The following is a 19,106-nucleotide window of genomic DNA, read 5'->3' on the forward strand; positions in this document are numbered from 1 at the left end:
TACTCACCTTCTTTTATAATACATTAAAATCAAAAAATAATCAGGATGTGAGTTTGTTTTAATTTGAGTGAATTGAATTTAGTTCAGCATTTAGTTTTTGCGAAGCGAATATACATGAGCGAAGCAGTTTTGCTATAGTGTGTGCGTACCTTTAAACTCTATATACCAGGGAAGCGCAGAAGGAAAATGAAAATTTAGTTCCCATCTGTTAAATGTAGATAAGTATTTCGTTCTAGGTTGTGTTTCTTGTCCAAATATAGGTATCAATCTCGGTTTGGTAGATGGTTTCGTTAATAAAGTTGATCTTTACGGCACCGAAAATGTCCGAGTTAGGGCTTTTTTCCAAAAGAGACATTTCGTCGTTTCCGTATATTTTGTATCTCTTCCTTCACCTATGAGACAGCTGATTGGTTGATATTTTCGTACTATCAGACAACTGATTGGTTGATATTTTCGTTGTTATGGTTTTGATCTTTTTATTTTTATTTATCGAAACCATTTTGTAAATTTTTTATTCGAAGAATATTTACTGGAAGAATTTTATCGACCTGGAAGCTTCTGGAAAACTCTACCAACTAGCTACTAGTTTAGTGAATTTATTGCTCTGCTGTGGCGATTATCATTTCGAAAAATCATATAATCAGTTTCATCCACCATAACATTTTGGATTCAACAAAACACAACACATAACTTTGTGCACCAACAGGGAAGTATATATTTGTTGACTTTTTCCTCACTTTTAGCAGTGGGAAGGAAATTGCACTCCACCTTTTACAGTCATAGTTTTCATTTCACTTGAGAGAAATTTTTCTTGACACAAGAGTTAAATTTCCCAGCATCCTGTCTATCTGTCTGTTACTATCTGATCTGATTAAGAATATCAACACCGACAGACCGACACTTTTTAAATAAAAAATTTGACGTCCGACTAAAACAGAACAGTCCTAAATATCCACTATTTCTATATTTCTCTCATCGTGTTCGTCAAAATGTCAGGACAATCAAGACTTTTTCCACTAGGGGCTAAAGAATTTGGGCCAAAATGGCCAAAATTTTTTAATTCTGTTATTCAAGCATTATACTCTGTCGAAAGTTTTCGTGACTTTGTTTATAATTTTGACATTAACTGTGGTAACTCAGGAAAGTTAATGATTAGGGAATTGTTTATCGCTATGTCAAATGCACCGATTGAAACATACCATTTGATTCCTTCTTTTTGTCTTGGGACGGATTATGATCACAGTCACTTTCAACAGTTTGATGCTCAAAAATGTCTAATATATTTGCAGTACCAAATTTATGATTTAAATCTAAGTTGTGCACCAGAAGAATCTGTTTTTACCATATCTAGCTTAGAGTGTATATTATGTCAAACATTTTATAATGCTTCAGAGAAAACTACATATGAAACTATCTGTCATATTGAGTTTCCTAATCGTTTTAACCATCATTCAATAAAAAATGAAGTTTCAAGATTAGTTAATGCCCCACATGGACAGTTGCTTCAAGACTTGTATGATTCTGCAAATTGTCCATCTCGCACAATAGCTACGAAAAGTAAAACAATTATCAACATATCTGAATATTTGATTGTCTCACTAAAATTGTATAATAATATAATTTTAATAATATAATTTTATATATATAAAAGTTGCGAAGCGATCCAGATAATATAATTATGGATAATTGTCAACCAGTGTCAACATACTTGAAAATGTTCTTAACTTTTGCCATGAACTTTTGAACCTTCCTTGACATGCCTTTTGTAAAACATGGAAAACTTTTTGTCGTCAACTATAAAAATTTTCCTCCACATATCTGTTTAAAATGTGAAAAACCTTTGTTGCTTATGAGTTAGTTCATCTGATCTTTCCAGCTCACCCAAATAGAGACTTATTCGCATGCATAATTTTGCGTTCTTTTAAACCACATGTAGTAAATTCCTGTTACAAAAAATGATGAATGAATCTGAAGGGGTGGTACAGCGTTGTTACTAAAAGTGGTAACACAGGGTAACACATGGTAACAGGGGGTAACACTAGGGTAACAGGAGGTAACACATGGGTAACACATGGGTAACAGGGGTAACACTAGGGTAACATGGTAACAGTTTGAAAATGGTGGCTCTGAGGGGTCAGAAATTTGAAAATTGACTTAACCAATGTTGTTGGTGAATACAATGATAGAATGAATGATGCTGGTCAGTGCAATGATGGAATGGATGTTGCTGGTGAATGCAATGATGGAATCAATGGTGCTGGTGAATGTAATGCTGGAATCAATGGTGCTGGTGAATTCAATGTTGGAATCAATGGTGCAGGAGACTGAAATGATGCAATGATGGTGTTGCTGGTGAATGCAATGATGGTGTTACTGGTGAATGCAATGATGGAATCAATGGTGCTGGTGAATGTAATGCTGGAATCACCAGGACCATTAATTCTACCATTGTATTCACCAGCACTATTGATTGCATCATTGCATTCACCAGCAACATCGATTCAATCATTGCATTCACTGGCAACATTGATTGCACCATAGCATTCAGCAGTAACATCATCATTGCATTCACCAGCAACACCATCATTGCATTCACCAGCAACATCGATTCCATCATTTCAGTCACCTGCACCATTGATTCCAACATTGCATTCACCAGTAACACCATCATTGCATTCACCAGCAAGATCGATTCCATCATTTCAGTCACCTGCACCATTGATTCCAACATTGCATTGACCAGCATCATTCATTCTATCATTGTATTCACCAACAACATTTGTTAAGTCAATTTTCAAATTTCCGACCCCTCAGAGCCACCATTTTCAAACTGTTACCATGTTACCCTGGTGTTACCCCTGTTACCCATGTGTTACCCCAGGTTACCATGTGTTACCCTGTGTTACCACTTTTAGTAACAACGGTGGTACAGTTACTTTCGGTCGGGGTTGTGGATGGCAAAATATGTTGTTCTTTGATTAGTTAGGGTTTGTTGTTCTTTTTTTTGTTGCTTTTTAATAATTATTTGTCGTTCTTTTTAGATGGACTGGAAATGTAGATTAAAACAGTCTCTTTTCACCTTTTTGTTCGCATACCTTACAAATGTGGAAATAACTTCTGTCTTGAACTTGGTACCGTGAGATTGGGTAACTTGCATCAGTGGATGCTAACATGCATAGCCCTCAAATTAATGACCTGGCTGGTCATTAAAATACAACTACGCAGCTCCGCTCACAGCTCTACTCTACCATTTTAGTTTTGATTTAATTTTGTGTTTTAATGACCAGCCAGGTCATTTATTTGAGGGCTATGTATGTTAGCCTCCACTGATGCAAGTTACCCCATCTCACGGTATACAATTGTGTTTTAAATGTGGAAAGCTGTCAATTTGGAAATTTTCTTCCACGTTTGTCTAATACTCTCGGTTATTTGGGGGGTTTGGAATAAGCAGGGTGCAGAGGGGTTGGAAGAAATCTCCAAATTTAATAAGCGAGGGGGGGTTGGAAAATTTTGGAAAAATTAATTAGCAGTCCCACCCCCCGGCTACTGTAACTTGGTCTAATGTCAACATCCCTCCTCTAATTCGACACCCTTTTTATGGCATGTCGATATTAGACCAACTTACGGTATTAGGTACCCGAGAGTATGGGAAACTTTTGTTGTCGACTTAAAGTTTTCTTCCACATACGTTTTTTTTCCCTTTGGGCATTCTTTCAGATTACAAAAATGTTTCCCATAAGATTTTTTTCCCTCCTTGCATAATCTGTTGGAAATTATGAATATGAAATTGCTTTGTTCTGTTTTGAAAGTTTTTTCCTTTTTTTAACATTATTAGTATACTATGATAATGCAAAATGACTTTTTTTTTTTAATTATGAAATTTTTTGTGAAGGTGAAGCGTGACGCTACAGATCAAATCTGTGTTTTGACTGGACTCACCGACCTTTATGATTATAAAGGGTACAGTTTGTTTTTTATTTTTTTAAATTCAAAATGCCCTGAATGTGTTACTGTAGTGTTTTCATCTTACTTTTCTTATATTGTTGTTTCTTTAAACTTTTTGCTATTTATTCTAGAAAATGAAAAATAGAACGGTTGAAGCTTCATTTTTCATCAATGAGAGAATCTACAGATGTCATTTTTTTATAGAGAGGGACTATAAAATTTTTGCGAATGATAGGATATTCGTAAAGACTGCAGCGAATGTATCAAGTAAAACTTCACAAATGCCATTGAATATACAGTGTTTGTATGTCTTAAATCTTTTGCTTGCAACTTGCGAATCGAGGAGGCTCTGGATCGCTTCGCAACTTTTATATATATACGGCTTGTTCAAGAAAAGTCTCATTTAAAAAAAAGTAATAATAATAAAGGCTTTTAAAGCATAAAAAGTACTGAGTTTTGTTTACTTTTTTATTCTAATCCGTGAGAGTGAGTGCGCTGTTTTAAGTGAGCACTCCGCCGCGGTATAAAAAGCACTCCACCGTTTATTTAGTAAAAAGCGCCTCTTGGAACTAGTCGTTGTATTCAGTGAACATATAAAAACAAGCCGTATATGTATAAAAGTTGCGAAGCGCTCCAGAGCCTCCTCGATTCGCAAGTTGCAAGCAAAACATTTTAATGACATACAAACACTGTCAGTCGGAACCACTACATAGAAATGGCAACTATTGCCTTAACGGGAAATATATCCCGAACAGGAAGGTGAGAAACTTCCCGAAATGGATAGAGTTTCCGAATCAGGAAGTTGACCAGTATCCCGATCGGAATGTGACCTCTGCGCACTCCGGAAATGGTCGTGGAAGGTAAATAACTGATACCTTTCACCAAGTAGTTAAGAAATACACCGGGTAATCATTTCTTAATTCTACTTTCCCCATTCCTAAAGAATTATGTGTGATAATGTGTTGGATTTGGAAACTTCTTCTCGATCGGGAAACAAAAATCTGCTTTGTTTACAAAAATTCAACTTCCCGTTCGGGAACAATGAAAAGTTCTTGATCAAAACGGCAAACAGAAAAGTGATGAAATTTTCAATCTGAAAACAGTTTCCTTTTTGGGTTATTTTCACCTTCCCATTCGGGATATATTTCCCGTTAAGGCAATAGTTGCCATTTCTATGTAGTGGTTCCGACTGACTGTATATTCAACGACGCGGCATTTGTGCAGTTTTCCTCTACATTTGCTGCAGTCTTTCCGAATATCCTATCATTTGCAAATTTTTCATAGTCCCTCTCTGTAAAAATGACATCTGTAGATTATCTGTCATTGAGAAAAATGAAGCTTCAACCTTTCTATTTTTCATTTTCTAGAATAAATAGCAAAAAAGTTTAAAGAAACAACAATATAAGAAGATGAAAACACTAAACACACTCAGGGCATTTTGAACTTAGAAAATAAAAACAAACTGTACCCTTATAATTATAAAGGTTGGTGAGTCCAGTCAAAACACAGATTTGATCTGTAGCATCACGCTTCACCTTTACAAAAAGGAGGATATCATAAAATGAACCAAGGAAAATTTCATAATTTCAAAAAAGTCATTTTGCATTATCATACAGTAATATAACTAATAATGTTAAAAAAAAAGAAACAAAACAGGACAAAGCAATTCCAAATTCATAATTTCCAACAGATTGCAAGGAGGGAAAAATATCTTATGGGAAACATTTTTGTAATCTAAAAGAATGCCCAAAGTTGAAGAAAACTTCAAGTTGCCAACGAAAGTTTTCCATATTAGACGTCAAACGTGGAAGAAAATTTCCAAATTGACAAAAAAAGCTTTCCACATTTAAAACACAAATACCAAGTTCAAGACAGAAGTTTCCACATTTGAAAAAGAATGCCAACAAAAATGAGAAAAGAGACTTTTTAATCTAATGTTTCCAGACCATCTAAAAAAGAAAGAAAATAACTATTAAAAAGCAACAAAATGAAGAACGACAAACCCTAACTACCGTAAGTTGGTCTAATGTCGACATCCGTCTTCTAATTTCGACATCCTTCTTTATGGATAGGAATATATAATAAGAAGGTCGAAATCACTGATAGACTAAAGATTTTTCCTCTCATCGCGCTAATTAAAGTCAATCAGCGATTCCGACCTTCCTCAGTTTCTATTGTTCCTATATCTCTAAAGAAGGGTGTCGAAATTAGAAGACGGATTTCGACATTAGAACAACTTACTGTATCAAAGAACGACATATCACACATCGCCATCCACAACCCCGACAGAAAGTGACTGTACCACACAGATTCATTATTCATCATTGTTTATCACGGGAATTAACTACCGTTAGATTGGGTAACTTGCTTGCATCATCAGTGGAGGATAACATGCATAGCCCTCAAATGAAAGACCTGGCTGGTCATTAAAATACAAAGTTAAATCAAAACAAAAATTGTAGAGTAAAGATGCGCGAGCGGAGCTGCGTAGTTGTATTTTAAAGACCATGTTCAGATCATTCACTTGAGGGCTATGCATTAATGTTAGCCTCCACTGATGCAAGTTACCCAATCTCACGGTACATGTGGTTTAAAAGAACGCAAAACTATGTATGCGTATAAGTCTCTATTAGGGTGAGTTGTAAAGATTAAATGAATTAACTCTCATATAAGCAACAAAAGTTTTTCACATTAAAACAGATAAATGTGGAGGAAAATTTTTATAGTTGACAACAAAAAATTTTCCATGTTTTAAAGGCTTGTCAAAAGTGTGTTGACAACAAAGGTTTTCCACGTTCAAAATGCACAAAGAAAATTTCAAAGTACTGTAAGAAGTTGTGCAGAATCTGGGTTCTGGGTTCACCTCGATTCAGCTGGTTTACCAGATGAGTTCACCTCCGTTCTTCTTGGTCCTCCTGGTTCACCTTTTTCTAATTCAGTTAAGTCAATATTGCAGAAGAAGAAGATTTTGATCTAAGATTGAGTGAAAACTAACCTAAGTCAGTGAAAATTACAAAATTGTCCTTTTTTTGCAAGAAATTGGCATCTCTCATTCCAACCGTCAAAATGAAAACAAAACATTCGATTCAGGAAAGAATGATAAGTACACTACAACATAAGCCATTTCTTGTGACAATCATACAAAAATCTTGATCCAATTCAACTCATTAATAACATGAACACCAAAGACAACAAAGTAAAAGAGAATAGCAACAACCTTCCATGTTTGCGCGCGCAGCGCGTATCTCGTTTGGTAAAATGTGCGCGCGATATACTAAATTGCCCTATATCGCTAAACATTTTTGAAAATTCAGTGTTCGTGTATGACTACATGACACCAAATTCTCGTGTTTCCTCAGATCGCATCGCTTTCGAAACTAAATCCTCATGTCGCAGCAAAAGAACTCCTATGATTGGTTTGTTTTCCCCGTTTTCCCGCGCGTTTATTTATTTGGACCGGTTGCTATTGCCTACCAACAAAAAACTTTCTCTTCTTGCGTCTTGCCTTGCCAGCACATCAGCTTGCTGTGGATTGGATTGGAATGACATTGATTTGGATCCTCAATTTTCTTCTGCTGGTTCAACAACAAAGAGAGTTATCTACACCTTTTACATGATGATTAAACTGCTGTTGTTGCCATCCAAACTATAGCCTACCTTCGTACAACAACTGTTGCTCGCCTTCTCAATTTTTCTATTTGTCAACTTTCAGAACAAACTAACTGCAATTTGCCTGTATATTATACTTAAATTGTGGTGACAAGGCAAGTAACTGAATATTTGTGGATAAACCTGAATGAAAAAGAAACACTGAATGTCAGCATCAAACAAAGAAGAATCATTTTGGTGGTTTGTTTCCAAGTTATCCAAGTAAGTAATTAAAATTGTAAAAAATTTGAACCTGAAGCAAAATTGAGTGATTGATGATCTGATGATTGAATTTTTCTTGGTGCATCTTCTTACAACAATAATGGCACTCATCTGGAAGTGAAACCTCTTTGTGAGGGAAATTCTATAGCGGCCAATTTCCAAATTTTGAAGCGCCGACAACCCGAACGTACATCACACTCACGGGACATGACCAACAAAGAACGTTAACTTCTGAAAAAGTTAGCTAATCCCCCCATTGAAAAATGTGGGATATTTTTGTCGTGAATTATGTTGAATTATGGACTTTCCTTTGCATGCGTTCAAAATGTGGAATACTTTTGCCATGAATTTGGAGATTTTTTTCAACGTGCAATGCCCAATGGGGAAAACTTTCGTCGTGAATTATTAACTTTTTTATTTTGCATGCATTTAAAATACTTACTTACTTACTTGTTACTTGTGTTGTTGTTTGATCATCCTGCTTCAGGTAAGGTTCTTGGTGAACCACGCCTCTGTGTGATCAATCTGTCGAGAGAAAAAGAATCTCAGCAGATATTTTTCATGTCAATTATTGAATTGGAATTAGCTCTCCTGCACCCAGTATATCCATGGATCTGGGGTTCATCTGGGATAGACTTAAGGTGTGTGTCCAGGGCTCTTTTGAATTTATCGATAGAAATGTTTTTGAGGTTTCCGATGCTCTTTGGCATAGCATTAAAAAGTTTTGCACCTTGCACTGCAAGTGTGTTGTATCTAAATTTTGATGTTTGGTTCTTTGGAATTGACAGTGTACACATCCGGCCCAGCCGGGGGTTTTCAGTGGTTTTGATACCATTTACAGCAGGTACAATATTTTCCATTACCTTCCAGACATACATTATTCTGTAGCGCTCTCTTCGCCTTTGAAGTGAGTAAATTTTTGTCTGTTTTAGACACTCCCAATAATTGTTTGGGGTGCCATTTATCTTTCGTAAGAAGGACTTTTGAATATCTTCAAGTCTCTGAATGAGACCAACTGCATTTGGGCTCCACAGAACGGAGCAATATTCTAATATTGGTATTACCAATGATTTATAGAGTACGATCATACAATTCAAAGATCGTGAAGAAAATGTTCTTAGGATCCAAGATGTTAAGTTTTTAGCCTTTTCGATTACTGCAGTAATTTGCTTCTGAAATGTGCAATTACTGTCCATCAGGATTCCAAGGTCTTTCACAACATCTTTTGTTTCAATCTCAACACCAGACGGTGATGTATATCTTGTTTGAGTCTTGATCTCGTGGTTCTTTCCATAGCGCAAGAGTTCAAATTTTATATCATTTAGCTTCATATTGTTGTCATCCGTCCATTTATATATTCTATTAAGATCGTTTTGAAGTAGGACAGCATCTTCTAGAGTTTTGACTTCCTTTGTGGCGCGAGTGTCATCAGCGAAGGATTTGAGAAAGCTGTGCACCACTTCCTTGTCAATATCCCCAATCAATATGAGGAAAATCAAAGGTCCCAAAACACTACCTTGAGGGACTCCTGAAATGACCTGTTGTGATTCAGAAGTGACACCATTCACTAGCACTGATTGTTTTCTCTCTGTTAGGAAGGACTTTAGCCACTGTAATAATTTTCCATCTATTCCTAGTTTCTTTATTTTTCGTAGGACAATTGAATGGTCTACTTTGTCAAAAGCCTTTGAAAAATCTAGGTACACAACATCCGCATTAGCATCTTCGTCCAATATATTTAGTATCAGGTCATATTGTTCCAAAAGCTGACTCAAACATGAACGCCCGCTTCTGAATCCATGTTGATTGGGATTGAAAACTTTTTTCGTGAACTATGAACTTTTCATTTGTATGCGTTTAAAATGGCATGGGAAAAACTTTTGTCCTGAACTATGAAATTTTCCTTTGCATGCTTTTAAAACAGGGATTAACTTTTGTCGTGAATATGAAATTTTCGTTTGCATGCGTTTTAAATGGGAAAAACTTTAATCGTGAACTATTAACTTTTTATTTGCATGCGTTAAAATGGAGAAAACTTTGGTCGTGAACTATTAGCTTTTTCTTTGCATGCGTTAAAAATGGGGTCACTTTGGTCGTGAACTATCAACTTTTCCTTCATATGCATTTAAAATTGGGAAAACTTTTACCGTGAACTATGAAAATTTCCTTTGTATGCATTTAAAATGGGAAAAACTTTTGTCGTGAACTATGAAATTTTCCTTTGCATGCTTTTAAAACAGGGATTAACTTTTGTCATGAACTATGAAATTTTCGTTTGCATGCGTTTTAAATGGGAAAAACTTTAGTCGTGAACTATTAACTTTTTCTTCGCATGCGTTTAAAATAGGGAAAACTTTTACCGTGAACTATTAACTTTTCCTTCAGATGCGTTTAAAATGTGGAATACTTTTGTTATGAACTTAAAGATTTTCTTCAATTTGCGCTCAAAATGTGGCATACTTTTGTCATGAATTTGGAGATTTCTTTCAACGTGCGTTTAAAACTTGGAAAACTTTTGTCGCGAATTATGAACTTTCCTTTGCATGCGTTTAAACTGTGGTTTAATACTTTTGTCATGAATATTCCTTTTTTGCATTCTTTTGGAAAAATGAAATTATTTCTCTGGCTCGAAAGTTTTTTCTTTTTGGCATTAAGTGAGACCAAATTAATTTGTTGTTCTACAGGCCTGACCGACCCTAATTTTTCAAAATAGAAAAAATAATGATATTTAATTTGCCACTGAACAAGTTGAAAATTAATGTATTTGTAAATTCATCCCAAACTTAGATCAATTCAAAATATCACAATGGAAATGACACAAATGTCATTCATCAATAAAGAGGAAAAAGTCAGGTGCTTCAAAATGTCAATCTTGACCTTCTGACCCTAAATTTTCAGAGATTTGATTTTATTATATGCTGACTTGCTGACCAGGACTGACCCATATTCTTCGGAAGGCCTTCCTGTAGAACAATAAGTAAAATTTGCCGTGCCTTATTTAAAAAAAAATTAGCTATATTTTGAAAATAGACCTTTTGCTATTTACGATTCATCTTGAATAATTAAAAACTCTAACATTAAAGCAGTAACTCACTTTTTTTTTTTAGTATTTTTACACATGATAGTTTGCAAAAAAAATTCATCTCAGAATTTTTGACATTTTCCTTGGTTTATTGTAAAAAATTTTCCATTTTGTAAAGTAAAGGTGTAAGGTGAAGCATGACGCTACAGATCAAATCTGTGTTTTGACTGGACTCACCAACCTTTATGATTATAAAGGTACAGTCTGTTTATTGTGACTGTAACTCTTTTTAATTTCAAGATCCCCGAGAGTGTTTAGGGTTTTCATCTTACGCTGTCTTACTTTGATATACGGCGTTTGTTTGTCATTAAATTTTTGTTTGCAACTTACAAATCGAGGAGGCTCTGGATCGCTTCGCAACTTATAAACATGACATTTACGGCTTGTTTTTGTCACTCCTCCCGTGTGTCTTTGCTATGCAAACAGAGTGGAGGGACGTAAGAGTTCTGAAACGCGCGCAACCCCTTTTATATTGATTGTTTTGATTTTTGAAAAAGCATAATGGCATCACTTTCGCTTTGCAATAAATTCAAATAATATCAAATTACTATAACGGAGGTAATTTTTTTTATTATTTCCCGGGATGTTCTTCGTGTTTGTTATCTCCTAAACATTGACGTCACGGGTCACGGAGGGTTGACTCGTTCTTCGTATCATTCTGACGTTGTACGTCAAATTAGATATGACGGAGGTAATTTGAGTTACCATTTCGCTGAATATCCTTTGTATTTTATCTCCTTTATATTTTGGTATCGCGCAACTCGGAGATTCGAAACGTTTTTCCCATCTCCTGCCTTATAGAGAGTTGAAAGGAATGGATAGTTAAAGGTACGCACACACGATAGCATCAATATAAAAGGGGTTGCGCGCGCTCCAGAACGCCCATATTCCTCCACTCTGTTTGCATTGCAAAGAGTTCATGTTACAGGAATTAAATATCTTGTTTGTTAGGGGGTTTGTACTTTTACGGTGACGGAATTGGCCCTTTTTTAGTACGGTATTATACGAGATTTGACGAAAAAAAAGAGACTGGAATTTTTTTTAAAAATCAGATGGTAACGGTAATTAGCATTTTGACCCCTACAAACCAGTGTGACGGTGTTATCATTTTTTTTCAATTTTTCGGATAATTTAATGGTTCAACCAAAAAACATTCCTTCGGACCAAATGTCGGGTTACATACTCTTTCTGATGATGATCTTAAAAATCTGAAAATCTTTGTGTCAATTTCAACAGGAAAGAAAGAAACGCAGTTAAAGTTTTGAATTTTTTGAATTTGATATAATTTGCCAATCGTAGGCTTAATCACAAACAACGATCTACAATATATAATATATAACATATAATGATAGAAAAATATCTACAATATGCTAAAACAGTATAGCATAGTATATACAGAGTATAAACAGTATATATAGAGTATAAGTTAGTTTTTAACGTTATGTTGTTTACCGAAGTACTTAGAAAAATGATTAATAACGAATAATGAAGAAGGACAAAGTTAAACCGAGTCCATAAAATCTGTTTTTAAAGCAATTACAAAAGCATGAAATATTTGGAAAGTATAAGTCCAACACTGTGATGAAAAAAGATTTTATATATGAAGACCCTCGAAGTACGAACGATTAGTACTAATTGATGTAGATAAACTACTAAAATGAAATGCTATCATAAAAAGTAACATACGTATCTATTTCTTCAGCAACGCAACAAAGTAAAAATACGGTTTTTTTCTTTTGAAGTCTTAAATAAAATATTTCATAACTGGCTAGAAATAGATATTATCACTTTCTATGATAACATTGGCGCCTACGACGCTGACACTCCGAGCACGGACCACGTGACCTGGACCTGGACCGTGACCTTGATCGGGAGCTTGAGCGCGAACGATTTCGTGACTTTGACCTGGTCCGCTCACGCCCAACTCTACCACCACCTCTCCCAGCTCCACCACGCCCATCACCACGACCGCCACGCCCACGCCCACGATCGTTGTTGTAAAACCGTCTTTCGGGTTTTGGACGTGGGGGCAACATCCCATCGGCGTTGACCCAATAGCCAAGGCCAGCATCGCTGGTGTCGGCGTTGGCCACGGATTGTGCCCGGTGGACGAATAGTTGTCGAGCGAAAGCTGAAAAGACAAATTTAAAGGGTAATTATGAAACAATGAAAGAAACATAAGTAATATGTCTTAAAAACAACCAAAATAAACAAATCGTTTGTGACCTGTATGATCAGATAAAGGGTTAAAGATAAAGATTAAGTGCAGTCATAAATTCGATAACAGGATTGATAAAATTGGTTTTGGGTAATTTATCAAAAACATTTTCAAATCACACTTACATAATTGTATTTTCAAATTTAAAGGTAAGAGATTTACTTACTGATTTGACTGACAGGAACGCCCGGTGGAATTGAATCCAGTGATTTTCCAGTCCCATCTGAAAAAAGATTAAAAAACTTACAATTTCTGTTTTTTTCTTCACATGTGTTGGGTAATCTAAAAGTCTTCCTCACTTATCAAAGTAAATATACCTACCAAATCCAGAGATCCTGCTCTGCAGCATGTTTAACTGTTCGGCAGCTAAAGAATATAAAAATGAATCATTTTCAGTAACAGACTTTTAGCCGAAAAGCTGATGATCCCTCTGGGTAATTTTTGTATTATCAATGCATTGTTGGGTTTGAGTAATATGTCAAACGATATTGGTGAGAAGGGGGGACAATAAGTAGAATGAAAACGTCAAGGGAATAATTCAATATCAGTAGGGGATATTAAGAAGTTCGAAAATCTTAATAAAAGTTCATGAACTGTTAGCATCAAACACAACCTTTGATATATATGTGAACAAATAAGAATTTCTGTCCAACTATATTCACCCAGGAGATTTGGGTGGCAGCGCCTATATATGAATATTTACTGACAAATCAACCGAATATAGAATATTATTTACCACCGTTGATTATTGTCTGCAACTGCGACATGAGAGACAGCATCTGAGGGTCGGTAACCTGTGACGTTGACATCTTTTACTGTTTGTTATATACAAATATATTAGATCTGAAAAAAGAAAAGAAAACAGAACTTCTTTTATTATAAAGCTGGGACTGAATTTGTAAGTTGCTTCTAACTTCCTACACGTCCAACGTCTACTCAAATCAGCTCCAATAACACATATGCTGAGTTTTAGCATTATATTAGGATTAGATATATTGGCCTATATTGTATCCGCCAGCGTAATTTACTCTTTAAATCAAGTAAATCTTTCGACATTTTCGGAACAGTTAAAAAAAGTAATAGTCTCTATTAAAATGATGGTCTCAATAATAAATCAGTTTTTTTAAATAGTATAGAAAACAGAAAACTCAATGAAACATTCTGTTTGAAAGATATGATAAATATCTATTTCCCGGGAATATCAAAGATAACAAGTAATACATATCAGGTAAAATTTTATTAGAAAAAATCAAATCAAACTATTCTTAGCTAATAAATTGATATGCTTATAAACTGCACTACATATACTTGTCTTCTCTTTTAAATTCTCCGATACTAATCACCTGAATAATGAAAAAAATAGATTTTTAAACTGAATAGTTTTGAAGATATGAAACATCAGGGTAAGGAACTGTAGAAAAGATTACAAACAATATCAAGGGATTACCTATTTCATAATTCTTGGGTGCAATAGTTGGTTGTCGATGAAACAGTTTCGATTTTCTCCGGCCATCATATTGAATCTAATTGAATCAGAAAAAACAAAGCAGAAATCAGGCTAACTTTTAAAACGTGATATATAATCTCAAAGGAAACCTGAAGTCAAATAGAGGGATGGTATCCAAAATTTGATGTCCGAATCCGTCTAGCTGTCACTTTTAATATGTATCGTCTTATTGCGATGTATGGTCTGCCAACATACAGATAATTTAAAATCAATCGTCTTATTGCGATTTATAGTCTGCCTCCCTACCACCCTTGTTCAGACTTTAGCATTTGGTGATGCCCAACTCCGGCTAGCTGGCAGTTTATTTTTAATACGTATCGTCTTATTGCGATGTATAGTATGCCAACATATACTTTTATATCTATCGTCTTATTGCGATATAGTCTGCCATCCGTCCCGACTCCAGCTAGCTGTAATTTGATAAGTATCGTCTTATTGCGATATAAGTGGCCAGATAATTTAAATTTATCGTCTTATTGCGATCTTTTCTACCAATATTCGTTTCAATAAGCCATAAAGTCATGTCCAATTTTGGATTGCTACTTTGTTTATTACTATAGTCCTTTCCCTTATGTGAGCACTAATCTTAGTTTTCTTGCCATTAAGTGCTAAAACCTAATTTTTGGTACAAAGATACTGTAAAGCCTTTTGATTTCAGCAATGCCAAAATAATTGTACCTCTGAAATCAGGTGGCTTCGAATTATTTTTCTTAGAAAATATAGTGTTCTAGTAACGGTCGATAAATGGCAAGCAAAACAAAGATTAGTGCACACTTAAAGCGAAAGAATTTTAATAGCTAATGACTTACTACAAAAATTGAAAATGTACACTAGGTCTTGACATTCATTATATATTAATTCCAAAGGTCCAAAGTCGAAACGGTTTATAAAAGTAGGAGTTAAAGTGGGGGTAAAAAAGTTTATCTCAAAATGTTAGCTTATTTATGCAGGGAGGATGATATGAAATCTGAAAACCAAATTTCATTTACATTAGGTTGTTTTGATAACATAGCTAAAAAGAAATACTAGGAATGTCAAGTACTAGGAACATTCAACTATTGTGCATTAAAATTGCATCCTTAAGGCGTACAAACTTTTGCGAACAGAAACTTTTGTGGCTTATGCATGTAATTGTTAAAGATAAAAATAAATTTTAATTCAAATTCAAATAATATTTGTAGCCTTTTACATCTTAGTTAAAAATATTGTTGTATCCAATTCAAGGAATAATTGCTACTGACTCGATTTCCTTTGAGAAGTCTCGTTTTAACGAAAGGATTCACGAAAGTAAAATGGCGTAGATTTTACATTTATTTGACCTTGCCAAAGCAAAGTTTCTGTTCGCTAAATTTGTACGCCCAAAGTATTTTGAATCGGTCCATCTTTGCTTTCAATACGGTTGACAAATTATTTCAAAGAACAATATACACAGGTACAAGCTGCATTTCCACTGGTACATACACTGGTTATGATACCATCGTTGCAAAGTACATCAAATTCATTTAGCAGCTGAAGATACTTTGATTTATTTAAAAGATGCGAGTACCTGGCAATAGTATTAGCAGATAGTTCATTTAGTCGCTTTTCTTCTTGATGGCGATTCTGCATTTGTGGATGGTTGTTGATGTAATGAAGCCGGTCTTGTGGTATTTTATCAATTAGACACCATCGATCCTCACTTTCAGCTCTTGATAAAGCAGTATAGGTTATTCCCAAACTTTGCTGTTCCATGTACTTACCTTCTTGTATACTCACCCTCATGAATTCAGCAGGTTGATTGCTTCCAACAGTGATACCTTGGGCCTTAGCTATTGGGAGGGAATAACCAGGCATCAATGGTAAACCAGTTCGACTACAGCATTCACTTTCACATTTTGAGCGGACTGCAGTAATCGGGATAAATTTGGGATTGTTAATATCCCAAGCTGGTCCAGTATACCTCGGGAAGTAAACAATAACTGCTGTAGGTAATTGTGGAGGTGATGTGCCTTTTTCATATAAAATTGCTTTCACAATACCAACAGCACCATTATGTAAGCCATAGGGGGTAAACGCTTTTTGGTTTTTTGTCAATATAACTTTCGAATTAACTGCGATTGTGGCTTTAGGTGGTATTTGACCTACTTGTTTATCTCCATTCTTGTGATGATAACCTCGACCTGTAGATGGTATTGTGGCAACAGGAAAATTTAAGTTGGCTAAATTCTTTCGGTTTTCTTTATTCACCTCACGCCAAGTTTCATGCAATGTTATCGTTATTTCAGCATTGCAGTAATTTATCTTTTCAGCCTCGGGAAGCTCTTTTTCGTATCTGGCATTTACAGCAAGCCAGTCTTGTTGGGTGATTCTGCCACCTCTAATTCTTAATAACCTTTCAAGAAACATTTTTTCACACTCTTTCTGTCGCATTGTCTGATTAAGAACAATGACGTCTTGAAAGTTTCGGTAAATGGCAAACCCGGCAAGCTCATCAGGTGAAGCATTCTTTGCAGGGCGGAGATGAAGATCTAACTTTTTAACTGGCCCCAGCTGGCCAAGATCACCAAAAAAGTTCACAACTGGAATCGCTCCGAAGGTATTGTCATAATTATTTGTGGCTTGGGAAAATCTTTCACTTGTCCATCCAAGGAGTCCTTTCGAAAACATGCTTCGTTCATCCATATTTAAAACAGCCAATTCAAGCCCTTTATTTTTATAACCAATAGTCTCACAAAGCTTTTTCAAAGCCTTTCCCTTTAATGGGTAATCACTCATTTGGGCTGACTTGAGATCATTTGTTTTGGATTTCGAAAGAGGAGGTGTGATGGAGTGAACTGTCCGACCACCTGGGAGAAGCAAACTTGCTGTTCCAGTAGGAGCCAGATTCAACACTGCATTATTTCTTTGACGTAATCTCCTTGCTATAAAACTAAGTGAATTTATGACAAAAGTTTTACCTGTACCTGCAGTCCCCTGTACCAATAATCGTAACGGTTCATAGTTCTCCCCTTTCTGGAGTAAAATCATACGTTCTAGATTTATTGCTATTATAAGTCTTTGCAACTCGTTGGCTAAAAGTAGATTAATTCTTGGCAAGTCACATCTACCGTACGAATTGACAGTTTGTTTCTCAACTTCGGCATCCATATCATCCAACCAAGAACCAACATTATCTGGCCAAGTTTGTCCTAAGCATTGCATTGCATACTCATGCCAATCAAAGTCTGGTCCTCCATCAAGTAATGGAACCTCAAGTTCTTCATCAACAGCATTCGAGGGATTAGCATCGTGAAGCTCATTCAACAATTCATTAGCTACATTAACTTCCCTCATTTGAGAATCTTGTGAAAAGGTACTGGAGGAAAAGGAGTATTGGGAATCAGCTTGTGACTCTTGATTTGCATTATCATTGTGCTGTTCATTTAGCTTGTGCCTTCTTTTACGTTCTCTCTCCATTTTTTCATCATATCTCTTTTTCGCTGATTTCACATTATCTTTAACAACACGTGGGCATTGATCTGTATCAAGAAAGCGTGCAAAAGCTTCACCAAACGTTTCTCCTTCTAGCTTCAAATCTTCAGGTTTTGTCCATACTCCAGGTGAAAACATCATGAGCTTACCTTTACAGTAGTCTTCTGAGAGTGGCCAGACAGGATTCACTTGGATACCTGTGAAAACTGGGCAGTGATCAGCAGTGCATTTGGTTCTGCAAGAACATTCTCTCACCCAATCATATAAGGTCATTGTAGGATTCTTTTCTCTACGCTCATTACTTAGAAACTTATCGATAGCAATTTTTTGAGTGAAGTTTTCACCGTCAGGCTTACTGGTAAGAGGTCTATAACCACTCAAACCAACAGATTGGAACTTTCTAGTACAATGCCATAGTTTGCCACCAGAATTGATAAAGTCACAACAAGCAGCAGGTGTATCAATTTTACCAAGTATCCTATTAAGCAGTCTTAATACGATACTCTTAACTGAAGCATTGGGATCTGCACTGTCTAAAAGGTGACCATAGATAGTGACCAAATCCTGTGTTGCGGCAGCACCTTTGCATGCGTAAGATGTGATATATTTTTGTAAATTTAACAAATCTTGATCAACCAGAGCCTGAGTATCGCAGTTGGCCAACCAGGATAATAAATGAGCTTTTACATTCATTATCATCCTGCAATGGTCTCTGGGGCCCTCATACCGTGGATGCTTATCTCCAGTTAGAATTGGGGCGAAAGGATGTAGTTCTTTTCCTGGTGTTTTTTTTGTTATGGGATCTTCTTTTCCAAAATGGACCCTACAATATCGTGTATCAGAGTCAGCTCTTTTCTTTTCAGACAATAGTCATTACAATTATGTAATGCTACTCGATTCACAAGATAAAGATACAATTCTCTAACTTTTTCTGGGGTGGTGCAATATTCTGTCATTATAAGATTCAGTGGGTCAATTTCAGGAGGCTCTTGGGTACCCTCTGGTTTTGCCCATTTTTCCTTATTTGGAATCCA

The 19,106-nt window shown here is 35.7% G+C and overlaps 2 protein-coding genes across 2 annotated transcripts; both read right to left on the reverse strand.

The window, feature by feature from the left end:
• Positions 1 to 12,656: 12,656 nt before the first annotated feature.
• LOC136798703 (uncharacterized) lies at positions 12,657 to 14,704 on the reverse strand. The gene is made up of 5 exons (XM_067055361.1): positions 14,563 to 14,704; positions 13,852 to 13,958; positions 13,437 to 13,481; positions 13,282 to 13,338; positions 12,657 to 13,028 (listed from the first exon to the last, which is right to left on the reverse strand). Exons 2-5 carry the CDS (start codon positions 13,922 to 13,924, stop codon positions 12,682 to 12,684), a joined length of 522 nt encoding a protein of 173 aa, XP_066911462.1. The 5' UTR covers positions 13,925 to 13,958; positions 14,563 to 14,704; the 3' UTR covers positions 12,657 to 12,681.
• Positions 14,455 to 18,765, reverse strand: LOC136798584 (uncharacterized). Its single transcript, XM_067055222.1, has 2 exons — positions 16,169 to 18,765; positions 14,455 to 14,458 (listed from the first exon to the last, which is right to left on the reverse strand). The coding sequence occupies exons 1-2, from the start codon at positions 18,763 to 18,765 to the stop codon at positions 14,455 to 14,457; spliced, it is 2,601 nt and encodes an 866-aa protein (XP_066911323.1).
• Between the last annotated feature and the right edge of the window lie 341 nt (positions 18,766 to 19,106).

The sequence above is a fragment of the Clytia hemisphaerica genome, unplaced genomic scaffold, assembly GCF_902728285.1.
Source record: "Clytia hemisphaerica strain Z4C2 unplaced genomic scaffold, Clytia hemisphaerica genome assembly, whole genome shotgun sequence".
NCBI classification, from domain to species: Eukaryota; Metazoa; Cnidaria; class Hydrozoa; order Leptothecata; family Clytiidae; genus Clytia; species Clytia hemisphaerica.

Bases quoted from the DNA above. Each gene is read 5' to 3' on its own strand.
- LOC136798703 (XM_067055361.1), bottom strand. From the start codon at position 13,924: ATGTCAACGTCACAGGTTACCGACCCTCAGATGCTGTCTCTCATGTCG. The intron at 13,482-13,851 runs GTAAATAATATT...TATATTCTTTAG, and splicing joins GCAGACAATAATCAACGGTG to CTGCCGAACAGTTAAACATG. The intron at 13,029-13,281 runs GTAAGTAAATCT...TTGTCTTTTCAG, and splicing joins CGTTCCTGTCAGTCAAATCA to CTTTCGCTCGACAACTATTC.
- LOC136798584 (XM_067055222.1), bottom strand. From the start codon at position 18,765: ATGAATGTAAAAGCTCATTTATTATCCTGGTTGGCCAACTGCGATACT.